Source organism: Pteropus medius, unplaced genomic scaffold (genome assembly GCF_902729225.1).
Source record: "Pteropus medius unplaced genomic scaffold, Ma_sr-lr_union100, whole genome shotgun sequence".
Lineage (NCBI taxonomy): Eukaryota > Metazoa > Chordata > Mammalia > Chiroptera > Pteropodidae > Pteropus > Pteropus medius.
Window position 1 is genome coordinate 13,748,522 of NW_024340692.1, and position 17,118 is coordinate 13,765,639.

Below are 17,118 nucleotides of genomic sequence, written 5' to 3' on the forward strand. Positions count from 1 at the left end.
TGTAAAAGTCACAATGTATATTTTTATGATCTCTTGCAGTTATATTTTTAAAAAGCAATTTTTATCTTATTCTCATCTTTAGTATATATGTATATTCTAATTTATTTTTTTAGTATTTCTACTCTAGTTATATAAGATTTTTTATAAGCAATTGGACAATGTACAAACAAAAATGAAAAATCATTTATAATCCATCAACCCAGTGATGACTGTTACATTACAGTGTTCTGCCAAGTATTGTGTATATTCTGCCAAGTATTGTGTATATTTTGTATGCATAATTATATCTGCATCTATATATTTTTATGATTGGAATTCAGTAAATATAGTTTTATATTCTTGGGTTTTTATAATCTATTGATTTTTTTTAGTTTAATTTTTAACTTAGCTATTCATTAACAGTTATTTTTGAGAGGTATCATGGTTAAAAACAAAATGTATCTTAGCTACTTTATATTGAAGAATGTGCTTTTCTGTTTCTATCTTTCTTTTTTTAATTAATCTAGAATATAATTAACTAGATCCTGATAAGTTTTTTGAATGGCTTTTATCCTGCACGTTTGTATTATGTTTGGCAAGTTGTCAGGTTGGTAACCTTTATAAAATGACACAAAGGGTAGAATAAAAGAGAGAAACTACGTATTTTTTTGACCTTTCCTGGATTCCTCTTTTTACAGGGCCAATACTCTCATTTGGTTTTACTGGCGGCATTTGATTGTATTGATGATACTAAGCTTGTAAAGCAGATAATCATATCAGTAAGTAACTCTGATGGTTTTGAATTTGAGTTAAATTGATATATCATTTGTGGGTTTGTAAGCTTTATTTTGCACTTATATATGTAAAGACTTTGATTTGTGCTCTTCGATAATATTTTGTTATTGTCTCAAGTGTTTTGAGGGGTTGCGTTATTCCTGTATAAGCTGTAATCTTATAACTTGATATTAATAATTGATATTGTTTTGAATATGTAAAAGTAGCTAAATTAGGATAATATGACTGTTCTGACCATATGATATACTAAATGAAAAATCAACAGTGCAGTGCTTAGATTTGATCAGAAATTCATTTACATAGTAACTCTTCAGTTATTCAGAAACTCATATCCGGGCAGAGGCCTCCATCACCTTTCTTTTTCTCTCCCTTTAGAGAAATTACCTCTGCATAACAACTACCCAGCTTATCAATACATGTGATAGATTGAGCTGGAGAAGAAAACCCAATAAAACTAAATTGTGATACTTAGAGCTTTCATGAAAGCTTTTGTAGAATCATATTAAAAATTATTAATAAAATTAGAATACTACCTTCCTTTAACATTTTAGCAATTCCTTTTAGCCTGGTATAATGACCATAAAGTGGTAATAATGAAATGCAGCTTACTTAACCCCAAATTTGCCTTCAGAAAAACTGAGCGGTTCTCTTGAAAAAACTACTCCAAAGTAAAAACTGTATTCTGAAATAAATTCCTTCATTCTTCAATGATTGGTTTCTGAATCTGTGACCTTCTGTTCCCTTCCTTTATTTCTGGTGTGCAAGTGGTGGTGGGTATATAATAGACGTTGCAGGGGCAGGAATAAGAAATTGCAACATTGGTTGCCGTGACAAAACTTGGAAACATTTTAAAAACCACATAATCTGTATAGACATTCATCTGAAAATGACACAAACCTTTCTGTTTGATACACATTTTTTGGGGCCCATGGAAAAATCTTAGTGACAAAAACTATTTTCATACCATCTGCAGGGAGAAGCAGATGGATGTTCAGAAGGAGACTTTACCCCTTGGCATGTGGTGGTGCTGTGGCCTCTCTCTGTAGCCTTTCTCTGTAGCCTGTGTGGATGAGTAGAGCTGAGTGTCAACAGAAAAAAATTTATCAACTAGTGGAGGGGAAGGAGATTTTCTTAGATGCCAGCTGTAGGTCCCAGTGTGTGTGTTTCTCATGCCCTTGCTCTCATTTTCTAACTTTCCCCTTAACTATTTTAAGATTGTGATCACTTTCTTTGGGATGAGATTGTGGGAAGAAACAAGTTGGCAAGACTTTCATGTCACAAACTGAGTATTTTGACATGTTCCTTGTGACTTTATTACCCTTTTGACTCCAATCAATAATGATAGTTTTTCATTCCAGTGACAGAGATGTGAGGCCAAAGATTGACTAATGAATAAAGTTGTTTCATGAAAATGGAAACAGGCTGGGCTATTGAAAGTTTGCTTTTGTTTAATATTTTCTGAACAGCTGAAATTTGCATAACTGTTCCAAATGGATTTCAAGAGAAACCAGACTTTCTTTAGGATTTGCCACGATTGTCTGCTAGATTGTTTTTTTCCAAAGATTTATCCCAGTTAAAAATGGCTGTTAATTCCTTGTGTTTAGCAGTGTGATTCCTACCACTACTTAACCCACATCCCTTATGACTTTATCATACTCAAGGCAGCTCTTTCCCTGAGCATGGCCTAATTTACTGATCTCTTGCCTCTGACAAATGCTCAACAGGTTCTGCATATCATTAAACTATGTAACTGGTGATAAAACTCTGGAGTGCTAATTGCTCTTGCATTTTTCCCACCCATCCACTAGAAAATCTGTTGCAGTAGCAGCGCTTTTTAAAATACTGAAGAAAGCTTAATACTGCTAAGAATTCTGTTCAGGGGGACCAACCAGACTTCTTGAAATGTCAGGTCAAAATCACAGCATGGTCAGCTGAGCCTTCACCTTTCAAAATGGATACACACTGTTCCCTACCTACTTAACTTTCCAAAATAAACATACTTATAAAATTTGATCTGTTTTACCCTGGAATTGTTGGTATGACACAGCTGCTTTGACTGCAGTGTTCCTGAGAAGGAAATAAGTACACTGGCCAGTTGCTTTTTCGGAGTGACTAAATATTGATGCATACTTTAACATATATTATCTTTAAAATATACAGAAAGGTATAAAGAATAATACAGTGGAATGTCAACTATAATTTAAAAAATAAAAATAAAAAATTTTAAATAATAATAATGATACAGTGGACACCCAGCCTCCCACCATCTGATAAAGAAGTAAAACTTGACAAATATAAAGTTCATGTCCTTGTGTACCTGTCCCTGATTGCATATTCCACTCCTGCCCATACCCACTGTGATAGATTTTGTATTTACTCACGTGCATTTCTTTATCCTTTCACTATATGCAGATGTGTGTAGTGCTCTTTTGCATGTTTACAAGTTCTATGTATGTGATGTCTTGTGTGTTTTCTCTTGCAACTTGCTTTTTTCTTTTGGTGTTATGTTTATGAGATTCATTATCACAAGTTAGCAAGCCTTTTTTTAAAAGAGACCAGATAGGATTTCAGGCTTTGTGAGCTGTGTATGATCTCTGTTATCTAGTCTTTTTTTCATTTTTTTTTTCTTTTTTAAGAACCTTTTAAAATGTAAAATGTACAAAAGCAGACTGGAGATTGGGTTTTTGACCTATGGCTTTTGTTTGCCCAACCCTGTTCTAAATAATTTATGTTTTAGTGCCAAATATTGTTTTACTATGAGTATACTGCAATTTATCTTACCGTTTTTCTGTTGATGGACATTTAGATTGTTTACAATTTTTTAAACTCTAAAAACTCTTTTATTATTTTTTGCTATTCCAAATAATTCTCTAATCATTCTTATATGTCTCCTTGTTTCTTCTCTAAGGCAATTTACTTAGCCAAATTTCTGGGTTGCCAAATAATTCCGTATATATGTTTATATAGAGTCGTGTGTCCATCCCACCCAGCCACTACAAAACCTTTTGCATTATGCAGTGCTTTTAAAAATAGCCAAGAAAGCTTAGGGTTGCTAAGCATTTTGTTCAGAGTAACTGGATTTCCCGAAATGTCAGGTTGAAATCATAGTCTACTAAACACTCGTTTTCTCTTTTAAGACCAAGCTCCATTTCAGTCGCCCGATAGCATTTTCTGATCTCCGGGCCAGACATGGTCTCCCCATCCTCTCAGCTCCTATAATTTGTCTTTGTCATCCATTCATGTAACAGTTAATCATGGTCTGACCCAGGACTCACAAACTCAGAAATGTTTGTTGACCAGGCAGGTAGGAGTGAGGCAGGCTAGGTGTGGAGGGGTGGGCTGTAGGGAAAGGAGAAACACATGTCCTGTCCACGGCAGTAGCCTCCAGCTTTGGGGAATGTGAGCTCCATAGTGATGGACCTTGTGATTTTTTTTCCTTTTTAATTGTGGTAAAATACACAACATAAAATTTAACCATCTTAACCATTTTTAAGGGTACAGTTTTATAAGTATATTTACATTGTTGTGCAAACAATCTTTAGAACGTTTTCATCTTGTAAAATCGAAATTATACTCATTAAACTATATCCTGGTTTTTTAATGCAACCAACAACGTGAACTTTTAGATAAAAGTTATATATTTAAAACACTCAGAAGGCTGCAATCACCACCTAATGATCCAACTAATCTTCCTTCTACACTTCTGTTATCCATTCTTTACATCTCTTATTTTTTGGTTTTTTAAGTTTCCCTTGCCTCTTCCACTAGGTTTTAGCTCTTTAAGGTTAAGAACAGTCTACATTTCTTTTTGTCTCCACACACAACCTACGTAGAGATGTGTGCACCATAGGCTCAATTTTCAGTAATGTGTGTTTTTGCATTTCTTTCCTCCACTGAAAATGCATGTGCACGCTAACCCTACTTCCAGAGTGCACCCTTCATCTTGACTATTACCTTTCCTTTTATAAGAGGGTTAGCAAAATAGGAGTGCCAAAGAATCTGACAAAGGGTGCAACACAAGGAGGTTAGAACTGGCCAAACATGTCTTCAGGAGAGGTCTCTTGTTCTTGCACTTTACTTCATCTGTTCACATGCCTGCTTTAGAGTAAAGCATAAGAATAAATTACAACAAAAGGACCTTGTTATTTTCTCTAAGTTAATTCTAAGTCGAAAACCTTTAAAATTCAACCTTTGTTGTTGGGTCCTCTCTTTTAAGGATGCCAAACTCATGACTCCACCAGCTTTGTTAACCTCCATAGTTAAAGATACTATATATTGAGAGTTGTGGTTTTGATATGAAAATTTCAAAAAATTATAGCAGTTTTCAGTTTGGAATGTGAATTTTCTAATTTGCTCCTGATGATGACCCACAAATCAGGCAGGTGTATTATTTCCTTTTATAGATAAGGAAATTGATGTGTAGAGAGAGTAAAGATTTGCCAAAGGCTATTCTGCTTGAGCCCAAAGACTGAATTTAGTACAAAATCAGCTATGTCATACCTGCTTCTTACCTAGTTCTACATGTTACTATACTTGTTAATGTTCTCCTCTCTAAAAATGTCTCTCCTCTCTGCGTGTAACCCAGGTTAAAGAGAAATGAATTAGTAATATAGCGGCACTCATACTGATCCCTTTTACTTTTTTCAAAGATATATGTTTTGATGTTAGGAAAGTTGGAACGAGGGCGAGATGGGGGACTATTAAATGATAACACTCAAATGAACATAAGTTTAGATTCTGAATTCCTTAATTACAAACTGAAAGGCAGTAAAGTTCAATGAATTTGGGGACGAGTCCTTGAGTAATAGTTGTGCATGGAATTAAGCTTCTAGTGTTAAGGTAAAACCATTTCTGCCAAGTCGTATGCGTTGTTCTAGTCCTTAAGTGTGGAACCCACAGAGAAAGCAGTACATTGCCAAATATGTTTCTGGCTTCATGCCACCGCTTTTTCTCCTTATATCAAGGAGAAAAAAATTAAATAGCCATTTCTATTTCTTCACTGTATATTCCCCCCATTTTTTGTAGTAGTTTGTTTGTTTTAAGCAACTGTTTTAAAGGTATTATACCTCAGAGTGTTTTTTTAAAGCAAAGTTTTGGCTTTTTTTACATGACTAGAAATTTGCCTAAGCTGTATATCCTCACTTTCTTCACTTAGACAGATTAAAGCATCTGTCTTCTTTGAGTTGCTTAAAGCTTAAATAGGAAAAGCTATACTAAACGTAGCTCAATATTTGTGGCACTAAGTGCTTCATTGTCAAAAATACATATATTGAGTCCACTTTGGGGAATGTTTACCTTAAAATTATAAAAGAATTCCCTACTCTGTGATACGTTATATATAGTTTTTTTCTGTCTTCTTCCCCTTTATTACTGAAATTTTAAGTTCATTTTCCTTGGGTGGCTAAAATTTATTGAGGTGGTTAAATTTATTGCACTTCTTCTCTGAAAACCTTTAGTCGTATGGGGAAAATCTTTATATGTGACCTTAAACTTCAAAAAGAGCATAGCCCATTGGGCTTGGAGTCATAGGTACAGGTAATCATATCCTGAATGAGTTACTCATCTACTGTAAGTCACTTTAATTGTTTAAACCTTAGGCTTCTTACCTGTAAAATGAAAGTAATTGTAGCACTTACGTCATCATGATATGAAGAGTATTTACGATGATGGCCGCACTGTTCTCAGCATAGGGTCTGCTTTCTAGTAAGCACTCAAGTGTTAGCTGCTGTTATTAATTGTAGGAAGCACGATACACTTTGGTGCAGAAAATACGGGAAGCTTGGGATTTTAAAAAGGGAAATGTGGTTGCGTTATCAACCTTGAGGTCACGAATTTTGCTGTATCATGATTCCTCGATGACTGACATAACTTTCAGTTTGGTTCCTTGCACTGAAATTACTGATCTCATAGTGAAAAATAGGCACTTAAAAGAATAGCAGATCTGAGTGTATCATCTCATGGAGAATTTCATTCCTAAAGAGGGGATTTTATGTTTTCTTTGAAAAAGACTAGAGTTGGAATCAGGACCAGAGCCCTGCCACTGACATTACATTCTTTGGCAAACTCACCTCTCTTCTTTCTGGGTTCCTCATCTGTAAATCTGGGTGACTGGACTGAATTTTTCCTATAGCCTCGGCCAGTTCTGAAGAATCTCTGATGCTCAGATACACATGGCTTTGAATATCTGTTAGGTTTGTTGCAAGAAATCGGAATGGGGGAGGGGGCGCTGATGGTTTTTCTGTTGCATATTCTCTATTAAGAATAAGGGTATTTTTAAACAGTGAGTGAGTTTTCTGTCTTTGAAAATATCAGCAAATTTACAAAGGAGCTTAGTTGGGGTGCGGGTGACATTGCCTTTGTTCCTTAAATTTATCCAACTAGAAAAGGAGGTTACTCTTCTTGGATAAGTTGATTGCAAATGTCAGTATAGTTATTTGTAACTGCTCCTTGGAATCTTTCTGCATTTCTTTCCTTTCTTCTACTTTTTGTTTTCAACGTGATACTTAAATAGTCTTCATTTGCCATGAATAAGCAACTTAACTTTAAAAGCCTTTACCAACTTGTTCTGTTTAACAGAGTTGCTTTATCTCCCTTCATATACATCCCAGTAGGGAAATTCTAATAGGAAGGTTCTTCATCATTGCTGATGCTACATTTAAGTGGAGCTGCAAATTAACTGTCTGCTCAGTGACCCCAGCAAGCAATGTCCCTAGTAACGGTGGCCTAAGAAATACCATTATATAGTGGATGAAGATAACTGCTTTAAATATTTTTTAAGTCCTTGAGCTTGGTCAGTTTATATAAATGTATTTTTCAGTAATGCTAGTCACAGGAGAGATTCAGTTCTGTGTTCTGAGGGTAAATTTCTTTGTGCTTTAATGAGATGGTTTTAGAACTAGCTCCATGTTTCCATTAAGTACATTAGGGAATATCGTTAAGTATGTATCCTTTACCATTCAGATTCCAAGCATCCTTTAAGCATGTGGGTTCATTATTGTTTCTATAATTTTACAGGAAATTATTAGTTCCTTGCCTAATATATTAAATGACAAATATGGAAGGAAGGTCCTTTTATACTTACTAAGTCCCAGAGATCCTGCACATACAGTACGAGAAATCATTGAAGTTCTACAGAAAGGAGATGGAAATGCACACAGGTAAAAACAAGTAGAATGGCTTGAGCTCTTTATCCTCTGCTCTGATTTATTAATTTTGAGTAGTGTATGCTTCCAGAAGTCTACTTATACATGCACACCCCCTCGTGCTCCCTATCTCTAAAACTCAAAGGGTGAATTTCATTTTTAAGCCTGTAGTTGTTCTTATCTTTGAAAGGAAATAAAATCGTCATGCTAAAAGAATGCCTCTGAGGTACCTGGCACATAGCGGGCACTTAGGTGTGTGGTTGGTTTTGGTTTTACTTTATTTTTAAAGCTACTGGCACCATATAATTAAATACTCTGAAGAGGAGAGTTCATAAAGTAGTCTAAATATGTGTTGTAAGATATTTTGTTGCTTTTGTTGTTTGGTTTTTGGATTGGTTTTAGGTATTTTTAATTACATAAGGCAACTTCACTTATTGAGCGCTCCTTCTATACCAGGCACTAGTCACATCCTGGGGACACAAAGATGAAGGATGGATATCCCACTCTCAAATCAGTTATGTACATGCATAACAGAAAGATACAATTGCAATAGTGTGACACAATCTATTTGTTATAAGCCTTTAGTGGTTTTTGTGAAATAAGACCACCATATTTCCTTTGCCATTAATCTTAGCTTAATACTCATTCAACATATTCCAACAGTAAGAAAGATACAGAGATCCGTCGCCGAGAGCTCTTAGAATCCATCTCTCCAACTTTGTTAAGCTACCTGCAAGAACATGCCCAAGAAGTGGTACTCGATAAGTCTGCCTGTGTGTTGGTTTCTGACATTCTGGGAGCCGCCACTGGAGATGTTCAACCTGCCATGAATGCCATCGCCAGCTTGGCTGCGGCAGAACTGCATCCTGGTGGCAAGGACGGAGAGGTAATGTGCTATTATAATACAGGCAGGAAAGCTGCAGTGACTGCAGAAACTCCAATCATTGAGAACATTTCTATAAAGAGAATTTTAACGATTATTATCTCAACTCATTGCATACCAACAGTACATTTGAAAAGTGTGAATTCATAACACAGTTTTGTTTCAACACTGTCTTTCTCAGAAACTTACAGTGACTCCATGAGTAAAATAAAATTCTTTTAATATGGCTCTCTGTTGGTACATGATTGGCCCCAGGCTGCCTTTCCAGCATATTCTATGCTCTTAATTCTATATTGAATTTGCTGTGGACTTCTGCACCTCTCTGCATTTGTACGTGCTGCTTCCCTCAGCCACGAGTGCTGCCCACGTCTATTTTCCTGTGCTCTCCATGTAGAAATTCTTACTCATTCTTCAGGGTCCCCAGAATCCTTCTCCATAAAGTCTTTCCAAATACCTTTTTGTTAAAAAGTCTTTGTTCTGTCTGATTGCTCCTGCCTGTGTTATTTGGGCCCCATGTTATTCTGCCCTTCATCTTAAGTTCTTTGGTTCGTGTACCTGATATGTGCTAGGCACTGCTCAGCACTGTCCTCTCCCCAACCTTCCCCCCGCCCCCCCCAAAAAGCTTACCATTTTGGTGCACACAGTATTTAAATAAATACTTATACAAATAACCATTTCAGGTTGAGATAAGTGCTGTGAAGCTAAACCACACATTCTTTGGGATTAAGAGTGGGGGCCAGCCTGTCCTCAGGAAGGCTTCCCTGAGGCAGTAAAAGCTAACTTGAGACCCAAAGGATTAATAGCTCTGTGAGGAACAGTTGGAGATTCTAAGCAGAGGGAAGAGCATGTGCAGCAGCCTAAAGGAAGGAAAGAACTGAGCTTGTGTGAGAAGAGAAGGCTCAGGAAGGTGGAAATCACTTAGCAAAGGGAAGAGGAAGACAGAAGCCAGTTCATACAGGGCACTTGTCCTGCACAGTTGTAAGCTCCTAATGAACAGATGTGTGTGTTATTTTTTCTGACCTATGCAATAAGAGAAGAGAAATGGCCTGTAGATTTTAGAGAAGCCCTTGGCCCTGCCCTCATAGAGCAGACCGTATTAACAAATCGGTTAAATGCGTGCATAATGAAAGTTTCTTTTTAAAGAGATTGAGTCCATGGTCTCCCATGCTTGATAAGGAGAGATCCTCGGTACTGTGGGAACAATGACACGGCCCTTTTAAAAAGGAGTAAGATTGAGCTAAAAAGATACTTTCTTGGCCAGCTAGTCAGATAATATCCATACATAGTCACATGTATTTAAGCATTCAGCATTAGGTTTTAATGTTTCTACTATAGTGTTCTGTCCCATAGGTGTATTTGTACCTCAGAACTACATACTGCAACCTGAATAGTGGTTAGCATGATCATAAGATAAGCATTGTATGGTGCTCTTCAAACTAGAACTCACAAAACTGAGTCTGAACTACTTTTTGGTGGCTGTGTTATCTTGAATAACCATCCTCATTTCAGTGTGGGGATTGTAATAGACCTCTGGTCTCTCCAGGTGTAACGTTCATTATAGATAAAGACCATTTAAGCCTATGGAACTTTCAACTTCACAGTGTCCTTATCTGTATGTGGTGATATGGAATGGATTGTAGGCCAAGGCATGGATGACAATAGCTTGTAAATTAATGTGTTCTTGATCCCTTATAGCTTCACATTGCAGAACATCCCGCAGGACATCTCGTTCTAAAGTGGTTGGTAGAGCAAGATAAAAAGATGAAAGAAAAAGGAAGACAAGGTAGGTTATTAAACTTGATCTTTTCTTGTATCTCATGTGGAATTTCAGTAATTCCTGGCATCCCTGAACTTTTTGTCAGTCATTTAAGTTGAATGTTCAGAAATAATGTCTGTAAGAAATAATTGAGTGGTTGCAAGTATTGTTTAGAAAATGCTAGAAATTTGTGTCCTAGAATCCTTGCATTTTTTTTCTCTTCCACACTCTCCCTCACTTTGCTACTTCAGACTTCTGATTGGGCTTGGCCAATTTTCTAAAATGCTATTCTATTTCTGGAGGATGATGAGAGCAGTACAGTGTGTGTTTATGTGCATGTGTGTGGCGGGGCGTCATTTGTGAGTATCATCACTCAGATTTGAAGGCATGATATTTATCTCTAGTTTTGAGAAAAGGATAAGCAGAAGAAAATTATCCTTATCAGAGAATCTTGAACTGGTGCCAGTTTGACATTGAAATACATGTGACCAAAGAGCAAGCCAGTCCTTGGCGCTTTCTGGTTTTTCATAAACCTGACAGCTGCTCTGTAGAAACTCAGCTCTCAAGAAGAGGACAGCGTCTTTTATCTACTTGAAAAGTGGCATACCATTCCCCCCTCAGTCCTGTCTTTGACCAAACCTTCTCTTGCTAAATTCAAACTCTACCTGGTATTTTGGCCACTAAAGGGATTTTCCCCTACTTGAGTAAAGCAGTTTGGGCTTTCTGTTACTGTATCCGAAAAAAAAGTGACATTACGAATTTATGTCTTAAGTTGCGGTTCTAATGGCTAGTGAGGCAGCATAGCAGTAGAACTGTCACTTTTCGCTCTACCTTTAAGAGTAGAGACTTGGAGCTCTTTCTCACTGTAAACTTTTTGTAAAAAGCTTATAATAAGTTTTGAATTTAAAAAAATCATGTATTGAATCAGCTTTTTCATTTTTCATAATTGAAAAAGTTGGTGCACAGTTGAGCTGCTTATATCAGAGAAAGTTGTCTGGCCTGCTTTTAAAGTCCAGGCATTTTCCTCTTAATTAAAATGTGCTGACAGGCCTAAAACATGCCTGCTAGGGTCTGTCGGGTTTGTCATTTTCATGTAGCAACAAATGAGTGTGATTAGCTGTCTTGGTTCTCCCTTGGCTGTGTAACAAGCCACCTCAAAACGGGCATTTGATCTGGGTTTGGTGGAGCTTGTTTCTGCTCTGCTCGGAGGCTGCTCAGCTTGGGTTTGGAGTATCCACATGCTGGCAGTGGTTGAGGCCAGCAGCCTCACTTCCTCTCCTTGGGCTGCTTGGCCCTCCTCATAACATGGTAGGTTTGGTTTTAAGAGAACAAAGTAGGTACATGGTTCTTCTCATGATTTAGCCTCAGAATTATTTAACATCACTTTTATTACACTTTCTTTGTTAAGTCAGTCACAAAGGCTCACCGAGATTCAAAAGGAGAAGACATCGATTGATTCCATCTCTAAATTGGAGGTGGGGAGGGGCAGTATTCTAGAAGAGCACATAGGACAGGAGGTATTATTGTGGTCACCTTTGGAAAATACCATGTGCTTCACTAACCTATCTGTTTATGCTTAGCATGTGCCATGAAAAACTAAAAAGCCATATGCTTCTTGGTTTTTAAAGCCTCCTTACATTTGAGTGTCTTTGAATAAATTATACATGCTTCCTACCTAAGATGTTTCCTTTCAAGATAAGTTTTCTCTGTCTTCATTTGCACTAAATCCTAGCCTTCAGAATTTCTCCTTTGTCTAAGAATTAGTTACACTTAGATGGCACAGTGAATAAGTTAATATACCAAGACCTTGGGAATCAGATACACTATAACAAGAGATTAATGGTATTTTTGATGGGTGAATGTTTAGTGTTGTAGAGAGAAATCGCCAGGTGTAAGCCAGAAGAGTCATTTGCCCACTAGCTATGTTCATGGCACCTTCTGAGTGAGCATTTTCCATGAGGGAAAACTTAATTTTAATCAAACCCAGGGCGCTACTGTCAAATATTTACTTCCTGAATACCTTTCAGGTCAGAGTTAAATCATTCAATAGCACAAAGAAACGTAAACACAACCAACCAAGTGTCTTACAAGAATTCATTGTTTTTAAGAAATCGCTGTACTAAAAACACATTATATAAAGTTGAACTGGAATTTTTAGTGCTGAAGTTTGGGTGAGAACTCTTTATTAGCATTTTTATTAAAACATATTTAAAAGCAGTAGAGAAGGAGATTGGGAGTTTAAATCTTAGTATGTGATGTTCACTAAGTTTCAGTATATTTTACAGGGTGTTTTGCAAAAATACTGGTAGAGCATGTTGGTATGAAGAACCTGAAGTCCTGGGCTAGCGTAAATCGAGGCGCCATTATTCTTTCTAGGTATGTATAATGTATGCCCTTCTCTGCACAGAGTCCCCATCCTGAATGCCTGTTCATGCAGACTCTTCTCACATTTATTTCTCCATTCTAATATTTGTTCCCAATAGTCTAGCGTTAACTGTCAGCTGCTCTTGGTCTGCACAAGTATACCAGACATTAGGAAGCAAATGTAACTCCTTCAGTCAGCCCTTACAGTTTTGTTTTGTTTTTTATCAATCTTTTGGATGGGAGGGATCATAAAATTATGACATTTAAAGGTATCATATGATTGTCTCACCACATTTATGGTTTTGACCAAGATGTAATTGTATTATTGTTAATGAATTAGTCTTGACCTACGAAAACTGACAATGATTTTTTTTTTAAATTGTGACTGACTTTATCTGTAATTTTCATTCACTGTTTTCAACTATTCTAAAAGGATCTGAGTAACATTTGCTTCTGAATCTGCATGCTAATTGTTTATTTCTAATTAAAATGGATAGAAAACTGATGATTTGTGAATTGAGGCATATGTTTAACTTGCATATTGTTCTCTGGACATAGTATATTGAGTTTATAATTTACACTCATTGAAATTTTCATGCATTCTATTCCCAGATGAAACCTTTCTATTAAGAACATTCATTTAAAAATAAATTTGTGTGTTGTTTTGAAGCAGTCACTGTTGATTTTTTTCCCCTGCTGAGTTACCAAGGTTTATAAGACAGATACCAGTCTTAGTTTGAATTTCCCACAGTATTTCACATGCTCTCCGTATGACTGCTATGCAATTTCACCTGTACTGTTTGTAAATGTTATAAGTGTTTGTTCAATATATAATTTGATTTGGTACACATATACTCACAAACATATACATTCCATATGGGCTTTCATTTTTTTTCAGGTGTATCAGTATCTCCAAACATATGGGTGATACAGATCATTTTGTTTATTTCCCATTAAAATGAGTTAATTTTCCAGTTGATTTGAACAGCCAGAATCCATTAGCTGAAACATGAACTTTTTTGATACATATTTCTTTTCCAGGAATTTGGAGTGTTAACACCTACTGACATGTTCTTTCATTATACTTAAGTATTTCAGAAATGCTGTAAGATTAATGTATAGAGATTTCTTGTCAATCACAGCTCTCCTTGGGTGGATTTCAAACATAAGAAGGATGCAATAGGTTTATTATGGAAGGCTACTTAGAATCGGAACAGGAGCACATGAAATATTTGAGATCCTGAAGGGAAGTTAAACTATAGATAACCTAAGAATTGATTAATACAGTAATTGCTTTTGTTTGGTTTTTAGAATATTGTCATGCGCTTGACATATTTGGTAAAATTCTCTGCTTGTTTACATTTTACTTCAAACCAGTGCAATTTTTTTTCTAAGTCATTTTACAGTAAGTGAAAAGGCATTCTGGTGAAAAAAGAAAATCTGCCTTGCATGCAGTCTAAAAAGTTATTCCAGGAAGCAGAGTTCTCTAACATTTAAAAGCATAGGCTCTAGACAGACTGCCTGGGTTCCAGTCTCAGCTCACTCTGTAGCCTTGGGCAAATTATTGAACTCTTTCGAGTCTTAACTTTGTTAGTTGTAAAATGAGATAAGTAATAGTCCAATGTTGTGAAAACTAAATGAGATGATGTATATAAGATACTTAGCATTATGTCTAATACATATGTTCAATAAATATTAATTTTTATTACTATTATGCATTACGTGACTCTGCTTAAGCTAAGGTATTAAAATAAAAACACCTACTGAGTCACAGATCTCTTAAAAGGGCACTTTGCAGCTTCACAGGTGGCAAGAAGTTCTTTTTGCTTGTGTCTCACAAGCCAGGGGAATGCTGTTTGGGGCTGTTGGCTTATTCTCTTTCTGGACATGATGGAAGTTACTGGGACCAGGCACTTTCAAAAATGCCAAGGATGTGTTTCAAGAGATCAGCATTTAAATGTGATCGTGAAAAAGTCAGGGGGAGAACAGGAAATTCAGCCCTGGTGCCTGTGCCACAGCCCCTGTTTAAAGACAAAAGAGGCCTGCTTGTTGTCAGCCACCAGGGCTCCGTTCACTGGTGATAGAGCACTCCAGCAAGATGTCAGAAAACAGAGCTGGCATTATTTTGCTTAATGGCTCACACTGACTAAATGCTTACTGAGTGTCAGGCTTTGGCTGGGCTTTACATACAAGATCATTTGAGCCCCCAAAACAACCCTGACAGGTAGAAGGTGGATTCTGTTGTTGATCCCACTTCACAGGTCAGGAAACTGAGTCTTTGAGAGTTTAAATAGCATGCTCTTGGTTTTTGTACAGTTACAGAGTGGCAGAGGCAGGTTTCAAATCTAGGCAGCTAAGCTCCAAGTTAAAGCTTTTTACCCTTGTACTAAACGTTCTAGCTGCAGAGTTCAGTTAGAAGGCCGGTAACTGCTTACCTTTCACAACCCCACCTTTCCTCTCCGTGCACGCATCCTCTCATGTTTATTCAGTTGCCAGTGAGCATTTCTTTGCCATCTGTTTGGTACATGTGGTGCCTTGAAATAAAGAAAACACTAGGTCCTTGCTCTTCAGTCTAGGTGGAGAAGGGAACATAGAGTACATATAGTAAATAATTTTAAGGCAGGGCATTAGTACTACGCTAGTCAAAGTGAAAGTGGGACCAATTCTATATGGAACAGAGTTACCTCCTACATTTGCTTGAGTGGCCCCACCAGCAAGGTTATAAAACGTTTTTTATTTATGTGGTTTTAGCAAATAGGCTGCTGGCCCCCATCATTCATTTGATGAAAAATAATGCATTTATAGTTACAAAACTTATCTCACAGGTCAGTGAAATTTTTATACCGTAGATGCAGGTAGTACTTGCAGATAGATGATCTAGGGATTTTTATAAAATTTAATTTTTCTGTTTGTTAATTTCTGTCTTCTTTCGTCAGCCTTCTCCAGAGTTCTGATGAAGAAGTTGCAAGCAAAGTCAAAGCTGGACTGAAAAGCCTGATTCCCACATTAAAAAAAAACAGAAACACCAGCAAAGGAATAGAAACACTACTTGAAAAACTGTCTGCATAGATGAAAACAGTTAACAAGATGGAATCATTTTTCCTCTTCTGATCTGTTTTCCCAGTGTGGAAAAGAAGGGCTAGAGTCTACCTTACTGGTAATCTGGGTGCTCTGTATATGTGTTTCTTTGTATAAGAATTTATTTATAAAATGGTTTCTAACAGTGCTTTTTCTTTTTTTTTTTTTTAAGTCTCAGCTATCTTCTCTATCATCTTGAGTAGTAAGTAAATCACAATATGAGGTAGTGATATAAAAGATTTAATAGGCATATACAGTGGGACCAACCAGATACATATAAAGGAGTTGTGTGAGTTGATTCAGGGGAAGACATCCTTGGTGAGTAGTAGTTAGAAGGCTTCATGGAGGAGCTGGGACTTAAGTGGACCTCAAAGGAAGCAGCATGTGGAAAAGAAGAACCAAGAGGAGTTTTTGGTGGGATCAGTGAAGTGGAGCTTAGTGGCTTTGAACTGAACTTCAGGAAGCTTTAGGGCCTTGATAGTACAGGGAGGGAGGATACCCGGTGACTAAAGCAGCCACATTCCTAGCTGCCTTATGGATTCGGTTCTATGTTAGATTTTGTTTGAAAGCCAGTCGAGTAAGTTGACTGCTAAATGAGTTAGGGGATCACAGTGGGTAGCAGTGTTAAGGTCAAGGTCACTGGGAAATCCTCCTATCTTTGGATCTGGGCCTTCCAAGTAAATAGCTCCATGTGATAAGACTTTCTCTGTTGGGACTATCCCTAAAGTAGGTGAAGTCTACAGGGTTTGAGTTAGAAGGAATGAGATGCTAATTAGTTAACAGTGCAGAAGTTTGAATTTAAATCGAGGTAGAGTGTTTGAATCTTAAAACTATACTTGGCTTTTAGCTACAAAGCTTGGAAGGTGTGGTAGATCAGTCAGGCTCATGTAGTAGCCCTGCCCTGACTACTTTTGATAACAAGCCTTGATGCTTTCTCCAAGTGGGCTGCCGTGATGTAACAGGATACCCACTGGTGTCTGTCACTGTAATTAATCTGCTGGAGGGTTGCCGTGCCTTTCCTGACTAGACTACAGGGTCCCAGGACTACTTCCAACATAGAAACTACCAGGACTCCACCTGCTTTCCCCTCTGCAGGAAGCATCGAGTACTGCCCAGAGAAT

The 17,118-nt window shown here is 37.1% G+C and overlaps 1 protein-coding gene across 2 annotated transcripts in view; it reads left to right on the forward strand.

Annotated features, from left to right (window-relative positions):
• Positions 1 to 16,145, forward strand: part of PUM3 (pumilio RNA binding family member 3) — a 36,632-nt gene extending 20,487 nt beyond the window's left edge. For both annotated transcript variants that reach the window (XM_039886632.1, XM_039886727.1), the window contains exons 13-18: positions 678 to 758; positions 7,789 to 7,931; positions 8,580 to 8,802; positions 10,495 to 10,582; positions 12,841 to 12,931; positions 15,856 to 16,145. In XM_039886632.1, coding sequence (XP_039742566.1) covers positions 678 to 758; positions 7,789 to 7,931; positions 8,580 to 8,802; positions 10,495 to 10,582; positions 12,841 to 12,931; positions 15,856 to 15,988 — 759 coding nt within the window. In that variant the 3' untranslated portion in view covers positions 15,989 to 16,145. The remainder of the gene's footprint in view (positions 1 to 677; positions 759 to 7,788; positions 7,932 to 8,579; positions 8,803 to 10,494; positions 10,583 to 12,840; positions 12,932 to 15,855) is intronic.
• The last annotated feature ends 973 nt before the right edge of the window (positions 16,146 to 17,118 follow it).